This window comes from Vespula vulgaris, chromosome 20 (assembly GCF_905475345.1).
Source record: "Vespula vulgaris chromosome 20, iyVesVulg1.1, whole genome shotgun sequence".
Lineage (NCBI taxonomy): Eukaryota > Metazoa > Arthropoda > Insecta > Hymenoptera > Vespidae > Vespula > Vespula vulgaris.
The window spans coordinates 801,646-823,918 of record NC_066605.1 but is presented as its reverse complement, the minus strand read 5'-3'; the positions used below and the strand labels follow the sequence as shown (position 1 = coordinate 823,918).

Below are 22,273 nucleotides of genomic sequence, written 5' to 3'. Positions count from 1 at the left end.
GTCTCACCCCCAAAGATATATACATACATACATACATACATATACACACACATATATACAGTATATACATATATACGTAGATTTTCTCCAAGCTAAATCGCTTCTCCGGTATTCCGTGAACTTTCTTACTTTATAAAAGCTCGATGTCTTCTTCTCATAGCTATAAATAAGAACCGCAGACGCTAGCGATGATTCCATAGATTTAGCCATTTATACGTTTCCCCCTCTTTTCTTTCGAACATTAGCCGTCTGGATTTTCCTTCGTCGTTATTATCGGACAAAGAAGAAAGAAAAGAAGCTACGAAATCCAATATCGACGTTCCAATAAATTTCCAACGCCTCAATCCGATTCCTTCGAAATCGATGGAACAATTCAATCTTTTTTATTTTATTTTATTTTTTTTTTCTTTCTTTCTTCCTTTCTTTCTCTCTCTTTTTCTTCTATTTCATTTTTCTTTTCTTTTTCGTAACAATACCGTGTTAACCCTTGGCGAAACAATCGAACGAATTCGAATTCGCGCGAGCAGAAAACTCGAAAAGCTTGCTTGCTAGCTACCAGTCGCATTCTCGACTGTCCGAGTGGCGTTTGGAAAGAATGCAGTCGCCGATCGAAGGCCAAGATCTCTTTCTCTCTCTCTCTCCTTCTCTTCTTCTCTTTCTCTTTCTCTTTCTCTTTCTTTGTCAAAGAGCCAAACAAGACCTCGCCATCGGCATAATACTGCGGTTTTTGTTTGCTAAGGTGCCACTAAGCTGCGTTATACTTTTTCTAAGAGCAAAGTCTGTACGATGGGCATAGAAAGGAAAACGAGAAAAAACGAGAGAAAAAGAGAGAGAGAGAGAGAGAGAGAGAAAGAAAGATTACTATACTCGAAACGACTCATAGCTTAGACCGTAGTTAAGAAACTGCAGGTAAACTTTCGCCCTAAAAATGTCAACGTACTTGTTAAAGAAAGCTCGCACCCGTCTTTCTTGAAAAGTCTAAAAGGGATTACTTTTCAACGTTTTTACTATTTATTTCCTGAATTGGCGAATATTTTCACGCTTAATATTAGTTCTGAAGAAATATTTTCCGCCCTGGTAGATGCTTTTGTTTCCTTTTTTTTTCCTTTTTCTGAACGTTTCTGAGATAAGAAAAAAAAAACAAAACAAAAAAACAAAGTAAATAAAACCATTCCGTCGCAAAAATCGTAACGTAATATGTTCGAATTTGTCCTCCTTCTTTTTTCTCCCCCTCTTTTCGTCGCGTGTACGTAAAAAAAGAACAAAAGGCCAAAAAGAGAGAAAGACAGGAAAGAAAAAAAATTAATAAAAAGTGTACCGTATGAAAACACGAGTTGGTTCGTTCGTTCGTTCGTTCTTTCGATAGGTCGATAGGTCGATACTTGTCCTTAAAAGACGTTAAAAGATCAAAGGAGCGTGTAAAGGGATTTATAAAGGGCACGTTGGAGAGAAGTAGGATCGTAAAAGTTTGAAAACGTCTCATTCGTAGCCCGAACACGTTTGTACGTTCATACGTTTTGCGAATCGATGTACCGCGTGCACGCGGTGAGAGCCATTTGCGCCCTCCATCTTCCCTCTTTCTCTTTCTCCTTCTCTACCCTCCTCTTCCTTCACCTCCTCGAACCAGCTCGTTCTCCTCTTTTCCCAACGTCAATGGCGATTTAATTCATCGGGTTAACGAGTAACGTTTTCCAATTTGTGAGCCGGTAAATTGTCGGCAATTATTTGCACTTTTCGGGGTACGCCAGGAGCAAATGCTCGTTGTGTTGCATCGCCCAGTATCCACTATTCTCTTTCTTTCTTTATCTTTCTCTCTCTCCCTGTCTCTTTCTCTTTTTGTATCGTGTTTTCCGTTTGAAATCTCCTTTGCAGCTTCGCGATACTATCTTCTTTATTCGTCGATGTTTCCTTCGAGATAAACATGAAGAAATCCTGTTTCTTCGAATTAATCGCCATCGCGTTTCCTTTTAACTTCACTGTTTTGCGATCCTCATTCTTTATCGATGTACTTACAAATATTGATTCTTTCATTTCTTTCGAATTAAACGTTGTTATTTAATTTGTAAGATCGAGTTATTTCTATCGTTTGTATTCGATTAATATAATTAATTTGACGATAATGAGCTTTATAATTGTCTCGCGTAATCTTTGATCCACTAGCCAATTTAATACTTTATTATTCGCCTCGACGATTCGAAAGATCAAAATAGATAGAAATCAGGCTTTCTTCGTTCTCATTTGAAAGGATAAAGAAAAAGCTTTTCGTTCGCAATTACGCCTTCGTACAAACGCGAGCCTTTTAAGTATAATTCGATTAAGCTCTCGCGATCTTGAAAAGTTCTCGATGCACCGTGCGAGCTTTAATTTTCGAAACGACGCGACGCCGAGGTGGTTAAGCGGTTTTCAAAGTATTTGCTTGAAAGGTCACAGACAGAGAACATCCGATTTCCTTTTCCTCTGAAAGAAGAAATATATATATGTATATATGTATATATGTGCTTCTCTCTCCCCGTCTCTCTCCCTTTTTAGTTTCGCGATTCTTTCTCCAATGGTGCGATACAAAATATGTGCGGAAGAGAAATATCAAAGGTATGTCGATAAAGCTATTCCGACGATAATAATCTACCCTTTGGAAAATTCTCAGAAAGAAATAGAAAGAAAGAAAGTGAGAGAGAGAGAGAGAGAGAGGGAGAATAGAATTAAATAGAACGAAGTGAAACGTCGAAACGGAAAAATACTCGATTTCTTCTCTAATTCATTCGAACGAGCAATTATCTTGAGGTCGTCTGGTCCAAGACAATAAAAGAAAAAAAAGAAGAAAGAGAGAGAGAGAGAGAGAGAGAGAGAAGGAAAGAAAGAAAGAAAGACAAAAAGGAAAGGAAAAGAAAGGAAAAGAAAAAAGGAAAGAAAAGAAGCAAATTTTCTCTCCAATAAACGAGAGTCTTGGAAAAAGGATTTATATAATAGACCGCGTAAGAGGGCTGGCCCCGTTTACGTCGTTAACGAATCGCGTAGTCATTAGCGTGGGCACGTAAAACGAGACCACTAGCCTGGAGTGGGACATTTTCATCCACGAAACGGTGCTGAGGTAAGCACGGCGTTTACCCTGGCCGTGATCTCTTTCGCGGTTCCTCTCTTGTTTGCGTGCTCGAGTACACTCCAGTCGGTCATGGCCGTTTACAAGAAAGGTACGACGTGAGTAGAAGTTCCCTCTTATTCGCTAATCTCGTTTCGTTCTTTTATTGTATATTACCTAATTTCTAAGTCCTCCTTTCTTACGAGGATCGTTTGATATTTCCAATTACATTTATTAGGAACTATCCTCCTTATCTCATTCTTTTTTATTCTCTCTTATATCTTGAATTGTTCGTATTATTATTGTTGTTATTGTTTACTTATTTATCTATTTTTTATTTAGACGCCTCCATTTATTTTTATCGATAAGAAGTAAGGAATTCTTCAAAGACGTTGCATTTGTACATTGTTAATTATCCTTTCTTTAATTTTCTTATTTATTTATGTATTTTTTCTTTTTTTTTTGTTTTCTTGCTTTCTCTCTTTTCAACATTGTTCGTTTAATCTACGCTGAAACGTCATGTTTCGTTGTAAGACGAGTCACGTAAATGATCAGATTACGACCGTTATAAGATTCGCGAGATGAATTACAAACGTCGGCCTTATATTTTTTCTCCAATTTTATTTTTTTCCTTCTCCTACTCCTTCTTCTTCTTCTTCTTCTGAGTTCTCGTTAAGCGTTTCCCCGTCATTTTATCTCTTTTAATTTCTCCGTCCCTTTTATGTGTATTTTACGTGTAATTCCCCTTTTCTACGACGAACTCGAACCGCAAGAATAATTATTATTACAAAGCCCAGGGAGAGATGGGACACAATCGTTTACACGCTACGTTAACAACTATATACGTACAGTAATTCAATAACCTCGTCAATTTGCAAATTGATTTAACGTTGGAATTTTCCAAAGAGTCACGTACTTTGAAGGTAACCGTTTAACTTCGTTACAATCAAATTATCGTATAATTTCCTAAGAATAAGATTGGTTTTATTCAATAATCACTTACTATTGAAAATATTAATCATTGTTACATATCGCAATGCAATCTTTTTTTTTCTTTCTTTCTTTCTCTTTTCCCTTTTTATATCACCAAATATTTCAATAAAATGTTCCTCTCGCGTACGAACAAAAACACGCGAAGCATGTACACATGATTTTATTGTTAATTTGGGAACCCGTACGGATTTACGAGCTATCGTCGCTACGAAACGCACAATTTCATCGCAGACGTATTGTCCGTTCGATGGATCGATGATAAATCATAGATCCTCCAAACTAAAATTCGTCAAACAATTCGGATGGTCATACGAGGAGGAGGAGGAGGTTTTGTGAATGTGTCAACTTCGACATTGATTTGTTCTACTTAATTGAAAGGACGTACACACCTATCTACTATTTCATCGTACAAAAGGAAAATCCATAAACAGGGTTATTCGACGAGGTATAAAAAGAGAGAGAGAGAGAGAGAGAGAGAGTGAGAGTGAAAAAAGAAATTAAAAAAAGGATAAAAGATCGACGCGACGATTTTTCTTTCCGCGTGTCTTTTCAATTAAAATAGCTGGTATATAGGAGCTTAAAAATGTACGATATATTCTACGCTTGATTTGATCCTTGAAGGGGTTGCACACCGGAACGATTTTCAAAGACGTTTTCTTCTTTCTCGATAGGTCATAGGAAGACGATCGAATTTTCTTTTAACAAGAAAATGTCTCTTTCGGTTCGTAAGCTCCTCGCCTATTTATACTTCGATAAATTTATTTCTTACGGTTCGACTATATATGAAGAAGGAGAAAAAGATAGAGAGATACAGAAAAGAGGGGAAAAAAAAGAAAATCCGTAGGTTTTGTCACTGACGGATCTGTTCCACTCAATTGAAACGACAACGAGGGTGAAACGACAAACGTTAGATATAGAGTATAGAGGCTAAGGATTACCGATGTTGTCTCGTTGTTTCAGACGAGCCCGTTGTGTTTGGTGAACGGATAAAGGACCATTCCGTTTCAGCTGATATATTTTCCTCTCGCGTAGAAACGTTTAACAGGAATAACTCACTTCTGGACTCTCCTCTCTCTCTCTCTCTCTCTCTCTCTCTCTCTCTCTTTCTATTAGAAAAGCTTAAATAATATTCTATATGTAAATGTTATTTTTTACTTGACTTTCTTCTTCAACCGGACACATTATTCTACCCGATAATAATTATTATTAAAACGTATATAATATAGAGGCCGTTCGATCGACATCGGTGAATTCTCCGTTATTTAACGAGTACGTCCACAGAATATTATTGAAATTCGATTAAGATATATGTAGATAGATAGAGAGAAACAGAGAGAGAGAGAGAGAGAGAGAGAGGAAAAGAGAGAGAAATGGTTAAAATAAAAAAGAAATAAATAAATTGGAAATTGATCTAAACAAATGAGTCGAAAAATGCGATATTAATAAAGTTTCTCCACTAATTTCTTATTAATTAATCCTTTTTCAACATTTCACGAGAGATATTATTTATTATCGATATTCTATAGTCCATATAAGAAATATATACATATATGACGCTTACATACATATATGTAAATACATTTACCTGTCTGAATGTTCACATATTCCCTCCCTCTCTCTCCCTGCCTTTCTCTCCCTTCCTTTCTTTCCCTCTCCCCTCTCTCACCCTCTCTCCCTCTTTCCCTCTCTCTCTCTCTTTCTCTTTGATTCCAGATTCGAGTTAACAACAGAAGTTAGTGGAGAGTAGGTGATCGGTCTAGTTAGGTACATAATTCAATCCTGATTCAACGAAGGAAGGAAACGAAGAGAACGAACGTGACTGGCTGCTCGAATGAAACCGCTTGTAATTTCCGACGGACGTGTGTTCACGCGCGAGTGAATGTCGTCGATCGGCATTGATTCATTCTCGAGAAAAAGATATATATATATATATATATATATATATATATATATATATATATATACCTATCAAATATTTTGATAGTGACTACTTTCATAGAAAGTTGATATAAATCAATAAAACATCGTTCGAGCATATCAATTTTCATTCATCGTTATTAATTATCATTGATGTAATTGTTATCATTATTCATATTTATATATCAGATCCTGACAAATAAATACACATGTATATGTGTGTGTAGGCATACGTATTCCCTTTTACATATTTGTTAGCGAACTGTGTAATTATATCTTTGTTTTGATGTTTTTGTTAATCCCAGATGACTAATACAAACGATAACACACGTAAGTACGAGCCTCGAAGTAAACACATGGGTACGTCGTACGATAACAAAAGGTCAGTCGTTCATCGAAGGACGAGACGTACGGACGTGTTCTTTCCTGCTCGTCTTCTCGTACCATTTAACTGCGCATTTCTGGAGTAGAAAAATCTAGGTAAGACGTACATATTTTTATACCTTTTAATTTGAATGAATGTAAGACAATCGCTTATCGTAGAATTTATTCCTATGTAAACTTTTTATATCATTTGCCGTTACATATTAATCGATTGAATCCGATCGAGTGAAAAGTTGCGAACGATCGTATTTTCTAATATTAATTATAGATCTTTAATGAAAGTATATAATCCTTCGGCAAGCATTTATCCTCCGGATATCTAGTTTGACTCTTATTATGTAACAACGCTATTCTTGCCTGCTTAATCACGATAATGCACGCCCTAGCGTGATTCCATCACGCAAAGCTTCTATTTCGAGCTTTATTCCTTTCGTAGAAAACGCGAAAGAATACTTTCGCGTTTCTTTCACAACGGGAAATAAGAAATTGAAGGAAACGGAATATTTATCGATATTTAATACCGTTTTATATTAAAATACGAATTCGAATTGAAAAGATTATTGTATATTATTTTTCTCGTTAACGTACTCGTGAATTTCTGTAGAAAAATAATCGAGTTTCGAAGAAACTGTTTTGTAAGTCAACAAGTTCATAGTTAATCGATCTTCATAGGACCTTTAGAAACATCCTGACGCATCATACTTCTTCCTAACGAGACGATATCTCTCACTGTGACGTATATGCGGATTCCCTAAGCACGGTATCAACATCTTCGGAATTGCCGGCGAGAACTACTTCGATAACGTTAGCCCATTCGAATGATCTATCGGAACATATGTAACCGAGCGAGTTCGATTTAAATGACTCGAAGGTAATAAGAGAGTCGCTATGGTCGAAGATAACAAATTATAATAGAAAACGTCATTTAATATAAAATAGTGAAAATTTTAAGCAAAAATCAGACGTACTTACTACTATAGAAACATACGTAGATAGATAGATAGATAAATGGATAGATGGATAGAGAAAGAGAGACCGAGAGAGAGAGAGAGAGAGAGAGAGAGTATACAATGATAACATTCAGTCTTTGAGTAAACTTAGAGTAGTAGATCGTCGGAAATGACGCGTTGTAGAGGATGGTGTTACACAACTACATAGTTGATTCTCGTTTGTTAGAGAAGGAAGGGGAACGATGGTACCGAGTAAATTCGCTTCTTTCTAACGAAGAATATCGTAGGTATGTTTTTTTAGGACGGCTAAGTACTCTCTTCTCGCTCGAACGTTACTGGAACATCGAGAATCGTCGAGGGATCGAAGTGTGATGCGCTTCTCTCGTGCACTCCAAGGAACAGAGAGCATTGGTATGAGTGCTTTTTGGACGAGAATGAGAGAGAGAGAGAGAGAGAGAGAATGTGTGTGTGTGTGTATATATGAGTGAGGGCAAGTGTGTGAATGTGAGCGAGAGAGACAACGCGAGCACCGAGAGAGAAAAAGGGAGAGAGAGAGAGAGAGAGAGAGAGAAATAGAGAGAGAAAGCGAATATATATAACGCGTATGTACGTGTCGGTTGTTAACGGTGAAATATCGACCATTTTCGAAGCCACAGTCGAGCAGGAATCTCTTGGGATGCAAAGGGCTGCTATGCTTATGATATTAACGCGCTAACTGCCGCTCGTTTCCTGCGGTCAGCGAAACATTAGCGTACGTAGCCCGCGGGACAACGCGTTACGATTTTGCGGGCTCGCGTGGTAATCAACTCGAGAGTCCTCGTTTACCTTATTCTTCGAATATTCGGATTAAGGTGATAGGTAAAGAAAAAGAAAAGAAGAGAAAAAAAAGGAACAAGAATCTTAACTCTTATTGAACTCGATTCGTTTTATTTTTAGATCGACGCATTTATATTCTCGATATATCGTTGCGCTATTAAATTGATTAAATATTTAAAGAGAATATGTAATTTTGTTAATGAAATGTTCATCTACGATAATATTAATCAATGATTAAACGATTGTAAACCTCGTCGCTCGAGATAAATACTATAAACTTGATTAGCGATTCCATATGATATATGAAAACGACACCATCGGCCACATATTCGAGTAGGAGTTTGCTCGTTTTAGAAGGGACGAGTACGCGGAAACGCATGGGAATTCGAGTACCGTCCACTCTCCGCCAAGTTTCATATTTCCTCGAGTGTTCTGACAGAAATACGAAGCCCGGAGGCGAACTGGATGCATTCGCGCAGTTTCGTCGCGGCCGCGACAGACTCGATTACATTAAACGTTTGGTTAACAAGCAGAGCTTCAGGGGAAAATGTTGCGAAAGGATAACCAACGAAAAAAGAAACAAAATGGAGAAAGAGAGGAAGAAACAGAGGAAGAAAGAGAGAGAGAAAGAGAAAGAAAAAGAAAGAAGCAAAACTAGTTTGACATTTCCTCGGTTTAATATTTTCTCCATTTCTCAATTTCTTTCTTTCTTACATTCCTTTTTTTCGATCATCATCCTCGAAAGAATGGAAATCACGGTGTAACCGAAATCGAATTCGTGAACTCGTTCACAGAAGATAGAATCCATTAATCGAGCCACGACGACACGTGCTTCTCCATAAATTGCAGAGTACTGGAGGTACGCGTTCGGAGGGCAGTTTAAACACTGCGAAAGGGTAGGCACGTTGGGGGGAGTAGTCGAGTTACTGCCGCCGCCGCCGCTACCGCCGCCATGGCTGCAGCTACTGCTGCTGCTGTTACTACTAGCCATGCGTTGGGATAGGTCGGCTTTATTCCGGAAGCCGAGCTCGTACCTTCCGACTGGAAGTTAATTCGTGCCTCGATTTAACCGCCGGAAAATCCATCGACCGATCGCTCCATAATACGGTAGCCGTTCGCAACAGGATGGAAATCATCGAGAGAGAGAGAGAGAGAGAGAGAGAGAGAAGGTCGCTGCGTGTAAGCCTCACACATCAACCCTTACCATCATCCCACCTTTCCGCTTCTCCTTCGTCCCACCGCGTCACCTTTCTCTCTTGCTGTTGTTACTACGACGACGACTACTACTACTACTACTACTACTACTACTACTACTACTACTACTACTACTACTACTACTACTACTACTACTACTACTACCACTGCTATTGCTTTGCCGTACTGCTGCTGCTGCTGCTGCTGCTGCTGTTGGTGGTGTTGCTGCTGCTAGTCCGTCGATTAAGCATAATAATTAATTAATACTGCGAATCCCGAAGGCTAACGTCGAGCTCGTCTCTCGCCATGGGCACCTCCTTCTCTCTCCCTTTCCCTTTCCCTCTCCCTCTCCCTCTCTCTCTCTCTCTCTCTCTGATTCTGGAAACTACGGCATTTCTCTGCCGTCGACGGTTTACGTGCCTCGCGTTAATGCCAATTTAGCGTCTTTCGCTGAATCGCCGTTGGGAAAGCATTTTAGAACGCATTGTAAATGGTAATCACGCTTACGTACAACCCGAGTACGCGTCGACCATCTTTAAATGCGTTTGGAAAAGCACAGATACCGGTTATTTTTATTTTTACTTTTATTTTTATTCTTTCTAGCTTTCTTTCCTTCTTTCCTTCTTTCTTTCTTTCTTTCTTCCTTTCTTCTCGTAGAGATAAAATATTTTTTATAAGACGAACAGAAAACGTGTTTCCTTTTTTGTTTCCTGCATAGAAGCATTCGAATCGTTAAAACAATCGTTCGGTTCGAGTTCTCTAACGAGTTGTTTATCGCCTTTAACGATTTAGCCGTGTCGTCGAAGTAATTTTTAAGGCTAATTCTGCAATCGAGTAAATCGCAAGTAAACTTCGTCTTAACTCGTCGACTGGGGATAAGGGAGAAGGAAAAAATTGGTCGCTAACAACTCTTAATGAAATAACTACGTCACGAGGGTGGAAAGTTTGAAAGTCACAATCGTTTCTTTCTCTTTCCCTCTCCCTCTCGCCGTCTCTTTCTTTCGCGCGCGTTCTCTAAGAAGGAGAAGAAAAAAAAAGGAAAGAAGTGGAAAAAGAAAAGCTACGTTCAAGAATCGAAATGGTAGCGGAACTGCACGAGCGTTACTAGCATTCTCGGAAATAGCCGATTTCTCGAAAGCCTCGCTTTTATCCCTCGATCTCCTTTATGTCTCTCGATGTAATCTGTCGTTTCTTTCTCTTTCCTTTTTTTCCCTTCTTTTCTCTTTTCTTTCTCTTTTTTTTCTTGTTCCTTTTCGAAATTAGATTTCCCCTCTCCGAACGCCTCCTCATCCCCTGCCAGAACGCGATTTTCCCATTTAAAATTGCATATCCGAAGGAGGCACGATAGGAATAAGTATGTATAGAACATGAAAGTCGTTAAAAAAGTTAAACGTAGGGAGAAAAAAAATTCCGTTGGAAATTTCTACTTTCGGTGTAAGCTTTGCGAATTTCGAATTCAGACGAGATTGGAAATCGTCATTTCCGTTAGTTTTGCCGAAATGTAAATCCACCTATCTCATCGTCGATTATCGTTGAAATCGGCTCACCAATTTATCGAGCAATAAATAAAGTGGACATCGAAAAAGAAAAAAAAAAATAGAAAAAAAAACCAGAAAAAAAGCAAAAAAAATTTATTCGCACGAGGGCATCGTATATTCCGATGTTCAATCGGTATCACATACTCTTATAACATCCCGATAACGTTAAACGCAATTCATGTTTATATATATATATATATATATATATATATATATATATATCATATATTGCAATGCGTGTACTCGACTCTACTCCCACTAGAATCGCTCGTAGATCCGATCTCTTCGACGAATCCCAGTTTCGTGAAAAATCGGCATTGCAATGACGGTCATCCGTTAGAGCATCGTTAAAAATTGCCTGACTCGTTGCATACATATGCAACGAGCAGTGGGCGACAGTTTTCAACGATTCGTTCGACGTGAATCACGTGGAATCAAGCTTGGACGTCGTATAATCACTGGTATTATATATAGTCAAGTGTGCCAATGAAAATAGGTTTTTGCTTCGCAATTTGATTGAAAACTTTTGTGCGATCATGCCTATCAGAATGTTTATGGGATTTTTCTCTTTCCCTCTTTTCCCCTTTTTTCTTTTTAATGTTTGGCTCTCTATTCTCTTTATATCCTCTTCGATGAGAATACATTCATTCGCATATTTTCCCGGTCTCGTTATTTCTCATAAAGCTTTTCATCGTATGTACGTACGTTAATACAAAATATTTCAATGTTTATTGTATTCCAATATACATCGATGTACGCATATCAAAAGCAACGATTAATTGATAAAATGACGAGGTAGATAAAGTTTATCATTTAGGAAGGTTGGATCATGAGAATAATTAAAAGCTTTGAGTTATTTTTCATCTATCATTACGCATTTTTTATAGACTGTAATATCTTGACGTTAAAATTCACTCTATTTCGTATGGTTAATCGATACAAAAGAAATAGAAGAAAGTTCGTAATATATTTTTATTGCTTCTTAACGATCGTAAGAGAAAGAGAGAGAGAGAGAGAGAGATAAGTAGAGAGAGAAAAAAGTCGTATGAGAAAAATGCTTAAAAGTGCAAAAATTAGTCGGTTGGAAAGAGATCAGCGAACAAAGTATAAAACTGAAAAAAGAAAGAAAAGAAAAAGAAAATGGTAGTAGCTGCTGCTATGAAAAAAAAAAGAATAAAGTTATCGTACCATCTCTATCTCTCTTTTTTCTCTCTCTTCCTCGCTCGTTAAATGCACTCGACTGTTGTATTATTAAACATAAACCAAATTGTTTTAGCCGAGAGAGTTGGCTACGATCGCAAAAGCGGATTCCTCGGAGAATTAAGCTATCCTGTCTATCTGTCTGTCTCTTTCTCTTGCAATTTTGCGATACTCGCGAATGGTAACGATCATTTGCGTGATAATAACGAATTACTCGGGGAAACGTTCACTCGGTTAGACTTTGCAGGAAACACCCTTCCAAGAGGAAGGTAGATAGGTAGATAGATGCATAGAAAGAGAGAGAATTATACAAAGTTAACTTTCTCCAATTTTACATCCACCGTCTTGAGATTTCTCTTCTGGTTGTTCGATTATTCCGTAGTTAACGATTGTGTCTCCAATTCCTCGACAATAGTAATTAAAAACAAAAAAAAAATTCAAAAAAGAAAAAAAGAAGAGAGAGAGAGAGAAGCACGTGAAAATTTCAAGCGAAACCATAATTGTCTCTCACGACTTATAGGAAGTCGTGCGAATTTTTTTCATTGTACGGAAAAAAAGGAGAAAAAAAATAAAAAAGAAGGAAGATAAAAATTTCGTGTAAGTAAAATTAATTTAAAGAGAATTACGTGATAGTGAACGATGGTGAAGAGAGGGTAAGTGGGAGTATAGCTATCCTCAAATAAATAACGGCGCACCGGTCTTTCGCTTACGACTACGAGTACGACGACAACGACGAGGAGGAAACGGTCGATCGTTAGTCGAGTTACGAGCTACTTTTACTTATAACCCCATCGATTCTTTCACCTGCGTATTGTAACGTACTCTTTCGAGCGTGCGTTCCAGAAAATAACGTAGGTAGGTATACGTGCCCATATGATATATACCTACGATGCGTTAATCATCGATCGTCGAACAAAATGTAACTCTTTACGAGTATTGAAATGTTATTCCTCGTTATAATGCCAGGATTAAAAGGTGCGATGGATGGGTTTGAACGTTGATGCAAATGACGATTAAAAGAGGTATCCTCGTGTAGTGTATTTATATCGAACGAATAACAAACTTTTAGATAGGTACAGGCAGGTTATGCGTGCATCGTCCATTACTACGCATCAATTAAGTACTCGACGTCGATCGATCGATGGGCTTTTGAAAATTATTATTATAAATTAAAAATATAGTAACATGATACGTACTAATAACGTATGAGAAAAATAACTAAATGGTATTTTAAAATAATAATACTTTTGGGGAAAAGTAAAATTGTTATGATATGTGATACCAAAATGCGAATATCAATCTACCTGTCTACCTTAAACATCGTATAGAAATCATAATCGAGCATTGAAAACTCGATTTAAATCGATTAACGTCGCTTACAATAATTTAATTTCGAAATAATATTTATTTGTCTCCCTTTCTCTCCCTCTCTTTCTCTCTGTGTGTGTACACGCTCGCGCATTGGAAGTCAGATTTCGTCTTCAGTTTGAAAATATTAATCAATGCTTCCAGGATATTACCATGAGAGCTTTGGAAATAAATGGCCACCTCGTCCATCTACTTCCACCTTATCGATTAAACAGAAAATGCTCGAGGTACAGAGGTACGGTACAGACTCTTAAGAAGACTTAATACCGGTGGAAATCTTTCGCCGCTGGCTCGGCTCAACCCTTACGAAGAAAACGAAAGAAAGGAAGAAAAGTAAGATAAAGAGAGAGAAAGAGAGAGAGAGACAGAGAGAGTGAGAGAGAGAGAGAGAAGAAGGGAGGGAGGAAAAAAGAAGGAGGCCACGGTAATTAGTATGTGAAGCACGACGCGAGAAAGCACCGTGGTACCATCTACTGCTACTCTTTGCTCTTAAACGAAGTAGCTACTCGTGATTTATCTGAAAAGCGGTGCTGGGTGTCATTAAGTCGTAAAGAAGAAGAAGAAGAAGAAGAAGAAGAAGAAAGACGAGGAGGAGGGGAGGTAGAAGAAAAAAAAGAAGGGATAGATAGAAGAAAGTGGGGAAAGAAAGAAAAAGAAGAAAAAAGAAGAGAGAGAGAGAGAGAGAACTCGAGAGTTTCCTTCCGTAGTTAATTTAGAAAGCGAACTAAACGAGCGATCCGCCGTAATTCGAGACTAATTCCAGTACAAGCATCGGAGCGAGCTTGGTTTTGAGCTTGCACGCTTTTCTACGAGCTTTTCCCTTCCTTCTTACTCTTTATCCAGGTCCTCGTTCTATCGGACAAAAGGGATTCTCCGTAGCTCGGGACTAGGAAGCTTCTCGTACGAAACATCTAAAGCGGAGAAAAGTGTAAAAACGAAAAGAAAAAAAAACAAGAAAGAAATAAAAAAAAAGATGAAGGAGAAAGAGGAAAAAAAGAAGAGAAAAAAGAGAGAGACAGAGAGAAAGAGCGAGACAGAGGAAAAGAGAAAGAAGAATCCAACGAAATATCGGTGAGTTTGCATAGGCGACATTTCGAGAGGCCGTCAAGAGGTCACGTGAGCGTATTTGGGTTGAGAGGAAACCCGACAAATATGACGAGAGAAGCTGAAAAAGGAGGAGGAGGAGGAGAAGGAAGAAGAAGAGGAGGAGAAGGAGGAGAAGAGTGGGTTGGCTGTGCACAAGAGGAAATCCGCTTTCGCGATCGCATAACGGCAAACTCTGCGTTCTCCTGCGGGACGTGTGGAAGAAGGGAAAGGGAATAGTCGAAGAAGAGGAGGAAGAAGAAGAAGAGTGAAATGAGAGGAGAGGGAGAGAGAGACGGAAAGAGTGAGTTTAGTTGGGGCGTCAACCTAACGAGGGACAAACTCGAAGGAGCTGAGAAAATCCAAGCTAAGATATTCCTAGGATAAGAGAAGGAAGTTATCTAAGAATCCTTCGCGCGAATCGTCCACGCGGTTCTATCTACAACTTGGCACCGAACCAACTCTATTTCATTCTCTCTATCTTCATCCCTGTTTTTCTTCTTTTTCTTTTCTTTTTCTTTTTTCATTTTCCCCTTTTCTCTTTTTTCCTTTTCTCTTCTTTTTTTTTCTACTTTTTCTCCTCTTTAACGTGAAAAAAGAGAAGAAAGAGAAATTATTCTCCCTTTTCGTATTCTTCTTTTTTTCTGGCTGCTCTCTTTTTTCTTCCTTCTTCTTTTTTTTCTCTTTTCTTTTTTTTTTTTTCAACGCACCGAACCAACCAACCAACCCTCCATGCACTTTCCTTCTTTTAGCTTTATCTTTTAGACTTTATTTTTTACTCGTCCACGTGGCACCCTTCTTGCCGTTCGTGTTTAAATTCAGATTACGCTAATTCGTACACGTGGTTGCTAGCTCGTCTTGTATGTACATATACATGCATATGCATGTGTACTTTCATTCTCCCTCTCTCTCTCTCTCTCTCTCCCTTCCTCTCTCTCTCCCTCTCTCTCTTTCCCAAGACATACTTTTCGAGAACTCAAGAACTTTGGTGAAATTAAACCGTACGTGCCACCGCAAAATCGAAGACGCGAGCTGGTCCGCGGTTAGGCAACCCCGTTAACGTACGGATATTATTATCATTATCGAATATCGAGAGGTAATAAGCGTCTTTGGTTAATATCCGCTTCGCAGAACCAAGCCGACGTCGACGGATCTTCTCTCTCTCTCTCTCTCTCTCTCTCTCTCTGTCTCTCTCGGATATACCAACGTGTTAACGGCGATCGAATTTGCATTGTAAAGTGCTGGGAAAACGCCTTGGATATTGTCAGCCGTTATTAGCTCGGAACGTGCTTATAGGCTAACGAGAAGCTCGAGATTAAAAGGAAAATAGATATAAGATAGAACGTAAGTGATAATCGATTTTTCAATCGACGATGTGATAAAATACTTTTTCAAAACAGAACATTAGATTCGTCATTGAAACAATAAATCATTTAATATCGTTTCATTAATCATTTATATTTGATTTTATTTATTCCACAATAGGGCAAGATAATCAATACAAGTTTCAACTACATTCATTGAAATTTAACATATTAATTAAGGAAAAACGAGTTTATTCGTCAGGAGGATTTAACTTCTCTCGTGATTAAACAATCAATATTAACGATTCGTTGATATTTTATTTACTTAATCGAAATTAACTAGGAACGTTTCCTTCCCTCTTATTTATTGTCCTGTTTTATTTTCGTTTAAAGATCACCTCGGTTAACAAGGATCGCAATGAAGAATTGTGTCATGATAAAAGAAGATGGTGTCTCTTGTTGTTGGAATTTCCAAAAGAACAAAAAAAGAGAGAGATAAAGAAAACAGACAGACACAGAAAAAGAGAGAAAGAGAGACAAACAGAAAAAGAAAGAGAAAGAAAGATGGTAAGTCTCTAGGTGATCGGCTTGCAGGATTCGTTTGGAATGCATCGAGACACGCGATACCTATCGATTACGAATTTCGTGGTTCGATGTCTCTCGCGAACGAATTATACGGTAGAGCGAACTCACGCCGCAACCAACTCTCTCTCTCTCTCTCTCTCTCTCTCTCTCTCTCTCTTTCTCTCTTCCTATCTGTCTATCTATCTATCTATATCCCTTTTCTCCCTCTTTCCTAGAGGTATGCGTTTACCGGCTGTATACTCCTCTTCGCGGGCAAATCGACACTCGAGATCGAGCAGCCGTCGAACGTTCTTTCTACTATCGGTTGCTCCCCTCGACGAGAAAAACGAGCCGGCTGACGCTCGTACCAGGACAACCTGGAATAACCTGTTGAGCCTGTGACACCTCGTCTCGCGATACTACTTCCCATCGTAAAAGGACGGAACACACGGCGCGGTACATTATAGAAAATTTTCCTATCACTCGAACGATTTTCGTTTATTCGCTCTTCCTTGTCGCGTCTCGTCGAATAATGATGATAATAGTAGTAATAAAGAAGAGCAAAAATTCAATGACTTTTGATCATCGATAAACATTATCGCGAGAACGTTTTCGAAAGTCGTTACAAGATATTCGAGTGGAAAAACTTTATTGAAAAGTTTCGTTATAAAACGACACATGGGGTATATAATAAACGTTTTTGTTGCTCGTTCCTTTTTTTTTCATTTTTTCTTCTTTTTATACAGAGAGAAGGCAAAAAAAATGTATGGAAACATCAAACTATAAATTTAATCGTAGAAAGAACAATATTTTCGTATGTGTCTCTCGTGAAAAGAAAAAAACAAAACGTTTGTTTATCGACGTATTTATTTGTTCAGTCGCGTATAAGTTACAGCGACAGTATCGTTTTTACGGAACGAACTAACACGTACGAGCGTAAGCGTGCACGTACACGCGGACGAGCCAGGCAGAACTATAAAAAGCATGGCGTTAGAACAAAAACCAAAAGGAACAAAAAATAAAAAAATAAAAAAGAAAGAGAAAAACAATAAAAAAAAAAAAGGAAAAAGAGGCGATCTCGCAATTACGGCAGATGTACCCCTCGTTTCCCCTTACCATTCGGGTCAAGAGTGCGCTCGAATACTCCGACGAGGCGCAGCGCGCTTTTAATATCCGGTTAGTCGTATTTCGTTGCCGAGTTAGTTAGTCATCTCTCGCTCATTTCGAAATAAAGAGAGCGCCACGAAGCGAGATACGGGAAAGCAACGACACGAGTTTCGCGTTATTGTCTTGTCGAGAATGGAAAACATCTACTAAGTTTCAAAGTAATTTCGATTCTCGCGAAAATCGAGAAGGGTCAACGACCTTTGCAAAAAACGTAGAATAGACAAAATTCTACGGGCGAATAATGTCTACGTGTTATAAAGTTTGACGGATATACACGGATAAAAATGCATTATCGTAGATATAAAAAGGACCAAGAGATAAATACAGTAACAGACAGATTTTCTATGACTCTGTCTTATCAGTTAGCCATCGAAATCGAATAAAACGAGTTTCGTTTCTACGATATGTATTACACTTTTTTTCCCTCTTTTTCCTTTTTGCTCTTTTATATGATAAAAATACAGGACTGTAACTTTAGTCCCTTTTGTTTGCTCTCTTTCTTTTTCTCTTTATTTTTTTTTTCTCATCGAGAGACAAAAAGACGACGACTATAATTTCGACGGACGTAGGAATATCATCGTGGTTCGCAATGGTCGAGCACGCGGAAACGCGTTGCGTTATCGAATTCCATAAATTCCAGCCTTATTACCGTTCGCGAAAGCGCCGCATGGTTCGTACGAATTAGAACTGGCTTCGGTTCGACCAAGTGAGATAGAAAGAGATACTCGCATAGAGATGGAGAGAGAGAGAGAGAGAAAACGGAGAGTAGAACGTTTGCGTAGTGGTTCGTATATACGTAGTAGGTACCACGATATACCAGCGGTATTAAATATTTTATTTCGCTTTGGCTATAGACACACAGCTCGGCACGCGTTGGCATAATTTCCGCGAGTACGATCCGCTTCGATCGACGATAATACCACGGTGGAACGCGCGGAAGAAGAATTGTGCTGAATTACCCGCTACTTTCGACTCAGAGTCGTTTACCAGCACTCCTCTTACACGCTTTCTTTTTCTTTCTTTCTATCTCTCCTTCTTTTTTTCCTTCTTTTTTTTCTTTCTTTTTTCTTTCGCATTTTCCTTATTTTCCCTCTCTCCCTTTATTTCTTCCTTTCCATCCCATTTTTCTTTCTCTTTCTCTTTCTCTTTCTCTTTCTTTCCTGCTTTTTTCTCTTTCTTTTTTACGCGACCCTTTTCCACCATTTCGCTCTCATACTTCTTTCTTCGCTTAGTACCATTTCGAGAGTTTCATTAGTGACGTTGAAACATCGTGCGACCGACTCGAGTGAGTCTTTTTCCGACGTTTTATGCACAGCAACTTTACAACGTGTAACGTTCACACCCACCACCCTCTCTCTTATACTCTACCAACCCTTTCCCTGCGTATTTCCTAACTTGTTTTCCCTTTATTTTTAATTTCCAATTTTTCGAGCTATTGTATTATTCATGAAATGTTTTTTCATCCTATCTAGAAATGGAGTTGCTAACTCTTTTTTTATTTCTTGGTTTTGTTTGCTTTCTGGATTTCTTTATTTCTTGCTTTCTTTCTTTCTTTCTTTCCTTCTTTCCTTCTTTCTTTTTTTTTTTTATTCATTGTACGTTCAGTCAGAGAGAAGAGAAAAAAGAAAAAAGAGGTAAAATTTTCTGCTTTATCATCTCTCTCGTGTTTTACTATTTCCTTTGGTAAATAGATCGCAGTGCATTAGTTGGAGAAATTCGGCTAGGAAATGAACTAACGCGAGAGAAAAGGATAGGAGATGTTGTACACTGACCTAGAACTCCGAGTAGCGTGAAGAGAATCCTCCAGCTGATCCTCGGCACAGCCATGATTCTTCCTTTCTTCTTGTTCTTCTTTTTTTCTCTTCTTTATTTTCTCACCACCGGTTTATTACTATCTTCTTCCCCTTCTTCTTCTTCTTCTTCTTCTTCTTCTTCTTCTTTTTCTGCGTTTTCGTCCTCGTCTTCGTCTTTTTTTCTTCTTCTTTATTTTTCTCTTTTTTTTTTAACAAATGAAAGTAATCACAGTAAGCGTCTCATATGAATACAAAGTACATATTTTCTTCTTATTCTTCGATGTAGTATTATTTTGTCACTTTTAGATTACACAAAATAGGAACGTTTTATCCGAAAATAGAAGAAGAGAGTCTCCTCGCGTGACAATGACAAGTCATCCAACTATCGTTTCGATATAGACGCATTGTTCTTTTGAAAAAAAGAGAAAGATGGAAAGAGAGAAAGAGAGAAAAAGTGAGAGTGAGAGAAAGAGAAAGAAAGGGAGAAAAAGAGAAAGAGAGAGAGAGGCAAAAAAAAAGGAATTCTTTTCACGTTTGACACTTCACGACACCTTCGATAATTCTCTCTCTCTCTCTCTCTCTCTCCCTCCCCTCCTCTCTCTTCTTTTTTCAATCGACGTTGCACTGAACCCTTATGAGCTTTTACTTTGTAACGCACTGTGTGTATATCGAACACTCGCGATGAAACGATCGTCTGACCATTCTATCGGTCGTTCATTAACACGACGCAGAAGGTGACGAGCTTTTTTTCTTTTTTTTTCCCCTTTAAAGCGAAACAAAGAGAGTGAGAGTGAAAGAGAGAGAAAGAGAGAGTGAGAGAGCGAGTGAGAGTGAGAGTGAGAGAGACAGAGAGAGAGAGATAGACAGAGAGAAAGAGAGATGGAGAGGGAGAGAGCTTTCCCGATCAATTTCTTCGATCGATTTTCGATCCACTCTAGGATAATAATAAACCTCCGACTCCTCCTACTTCTCTTCCTCCTCCTCCTCCTCCTCTTCTTATTCTTCTTCTTCTTCTTCTTTTTCGACTCGTCAACAAAAAGAATATCTATCGAACGCGCGCGAAAATTTACTATCGAAGGAAAGCTCGAAGGTGTCACTTCGATAGTCGGCGGTTAAGTGCGAGCGTGGAAGCTTCGACGTGGATTCTGCGTTGTGTACGAGACGAAGAGGGTGAGACTGTGGTGTAAGAGTGAGAAGGAAAGAGAGGGGCGGTACGCGCATGCCTCTGGCAAAACTTCCGATCGAGTTCTCAAGCTCGCAAGCTCGCGGGCTTATTCTCCGTTTTACCCTTATACCAAGCGCATCGCTCTAATTCTTCTCGATGTTATTGTTATTATTGTTGTTATTATTATTATTATTATTATTATTATTATTATTATTATTATTATTATTATTATTATTATTATTATTATTATTGTTGTTGTTATTATTATTATTATTATTGTTATTATTATTATCATTATTATTATTATTATCTTCTTTTTCTTCTTCTTTGATTATCCAAGAAGCTCCAATCTTGTCAACACTTTGATAAACTTTGAACTTTCATTTATTTAATCACTCTTAGTTATCAAATAATCGAAAAGTTTTTCCACGCCTCGATAACGTTCCGTTCGATATTATCAATCGATATGTCTAGCTCGATATCTTTTTCGTTCTTTTCAGATTTGTTTATATCTAATATTTATATGCGATAGCTCTAGGGAATATCTTTTTATTTCCCTTTTTATTTCCTTTCTTTTTCCTTTCGTCCTTTCTTCCTTCTTTTTCTTTCTTTTCTTTTTGCTTTTTCTTTTTGCTTTTTCTTCTTTCAAATTACTTACTTGCCCGAAGCCGTCCTCGTTGAGAAGACGTGCACTGCGTCTGGCAGCTTAGCGCGAAATCATTTTACATCGTCTGGAGTTGATCGACGATTTAAAGCGCCGAAAGAGAGCATTTTGAAAATTTAATTTCGTTCCTAATCGTGCTTCTCTCAGTTATAGCGAGACATATCGGAGAGAGGGGGATAAGTTTGAAAGTATCAACGATCGAGAGTCGGGTGCTCTGATCGACAGCATCGGGAACGAGAATAATTTCAATCTTAGTTTTCTTTTCCTTTTAGTAAGACGAGAGAGAAGGTTTTTTCGTGAAGCAAGATGAAAACTTGTACCTTCAGTCTCGCTCAAATACGACGAGTTTCTCTTGATATTATTTTCGTACGAACGATTTTATTTTATCATTTTCCTCTCGCACGAACCATCGCGATTGCTCTCGCGAAGTACGTAAAATGAATTACGAAAAAAACCAAAGGAAACAAAAAAAAAAAAACACGAAAATGAAATAAAATATACAAAACAAAAAGAAAAGAAATCCATTCGAACAAATCGTAAGAATTTCTTCGTCGATAATATTCCGATCCTCGAATTCGATTTTCTTTCTAGGCTTTCGACGACGAATCTATCACAGTCGTGGTAAGATCGATCGACCTCTCGGCACTCTATTCCCAGATTCACTTTTCTCTCTCCCTCTTCCCCCCCCTCTCTCTCTCTGTCTCTCCCTCTCCCCAAACGGCACGTTTCGCGCGTACGCAAGTCAGAAAGAGAGACGAAGGAGACAGAGAGAGTAGGTCCTGTAGGGTCTTGGGCAACGCGCGATATTTCAGCCGCGGCGGAACAATGGCCGAGCTTAGTACGGGCAGCAGTATCTAATGGGTTTCTTAACGTAGTGGGTGTCAGCGTTTCCATGTCGCGCGACAACCATTAATATGCCTACCGGGCCGTGCAACGAGCACGGGCTCCAGGCTACCGTGAAATACTGGCGTGCATTCCATACTGACACTTTCCTACCGTTTCGAGTACCGTCGCGTTACCTCGAACGAGCGAACGAACGAACGAACGAGCTGCGACCGTCTAGGATACTTCCCTTTAAACCGACACTAGATTCTCTT

General features: G+C 38.5%; 1 protein-coding gene across 4 annotated transcripts in view; it reads right to left on the bottom strand.

Moving 5' to 3' along the window:
* Nucleotides 1-20,463, bottom strand: part of LOC127071019 (hemicentin-1) — a 149,446-nt gene extending 128,983 nt beyond the window's left edge. Inside the window, exons 1-2 of one of the 4 annotated variants that reach the window (XM_051009776.1) lie at nucleotides 20,315-20,463; nucleotides 19,327-19,756 (exon numbers count right to left, since the gene is read on the bottom strand). In XM_051009776.1, the coding sequence (XP_050865733.1) occupies nucleotides 19,327-19,381 (55 nt within the window). In that variant the 5' untranslated portion in view covers nucleotides 19,382-19,756; nucleotides 20,315-20,463. Of the gene's footprint in view, nucleotides 1-19,326 lie in introns of all 4 variants that reach the window. The other 3 variants (XM_051009775.1, XM_051009777.1, XM_051009778.1) reach the window with 3 other exon arrangements.
* Between the last annotated feature and the right edge of the window lie 1,810 nt (nucleotides 20,464-22,273).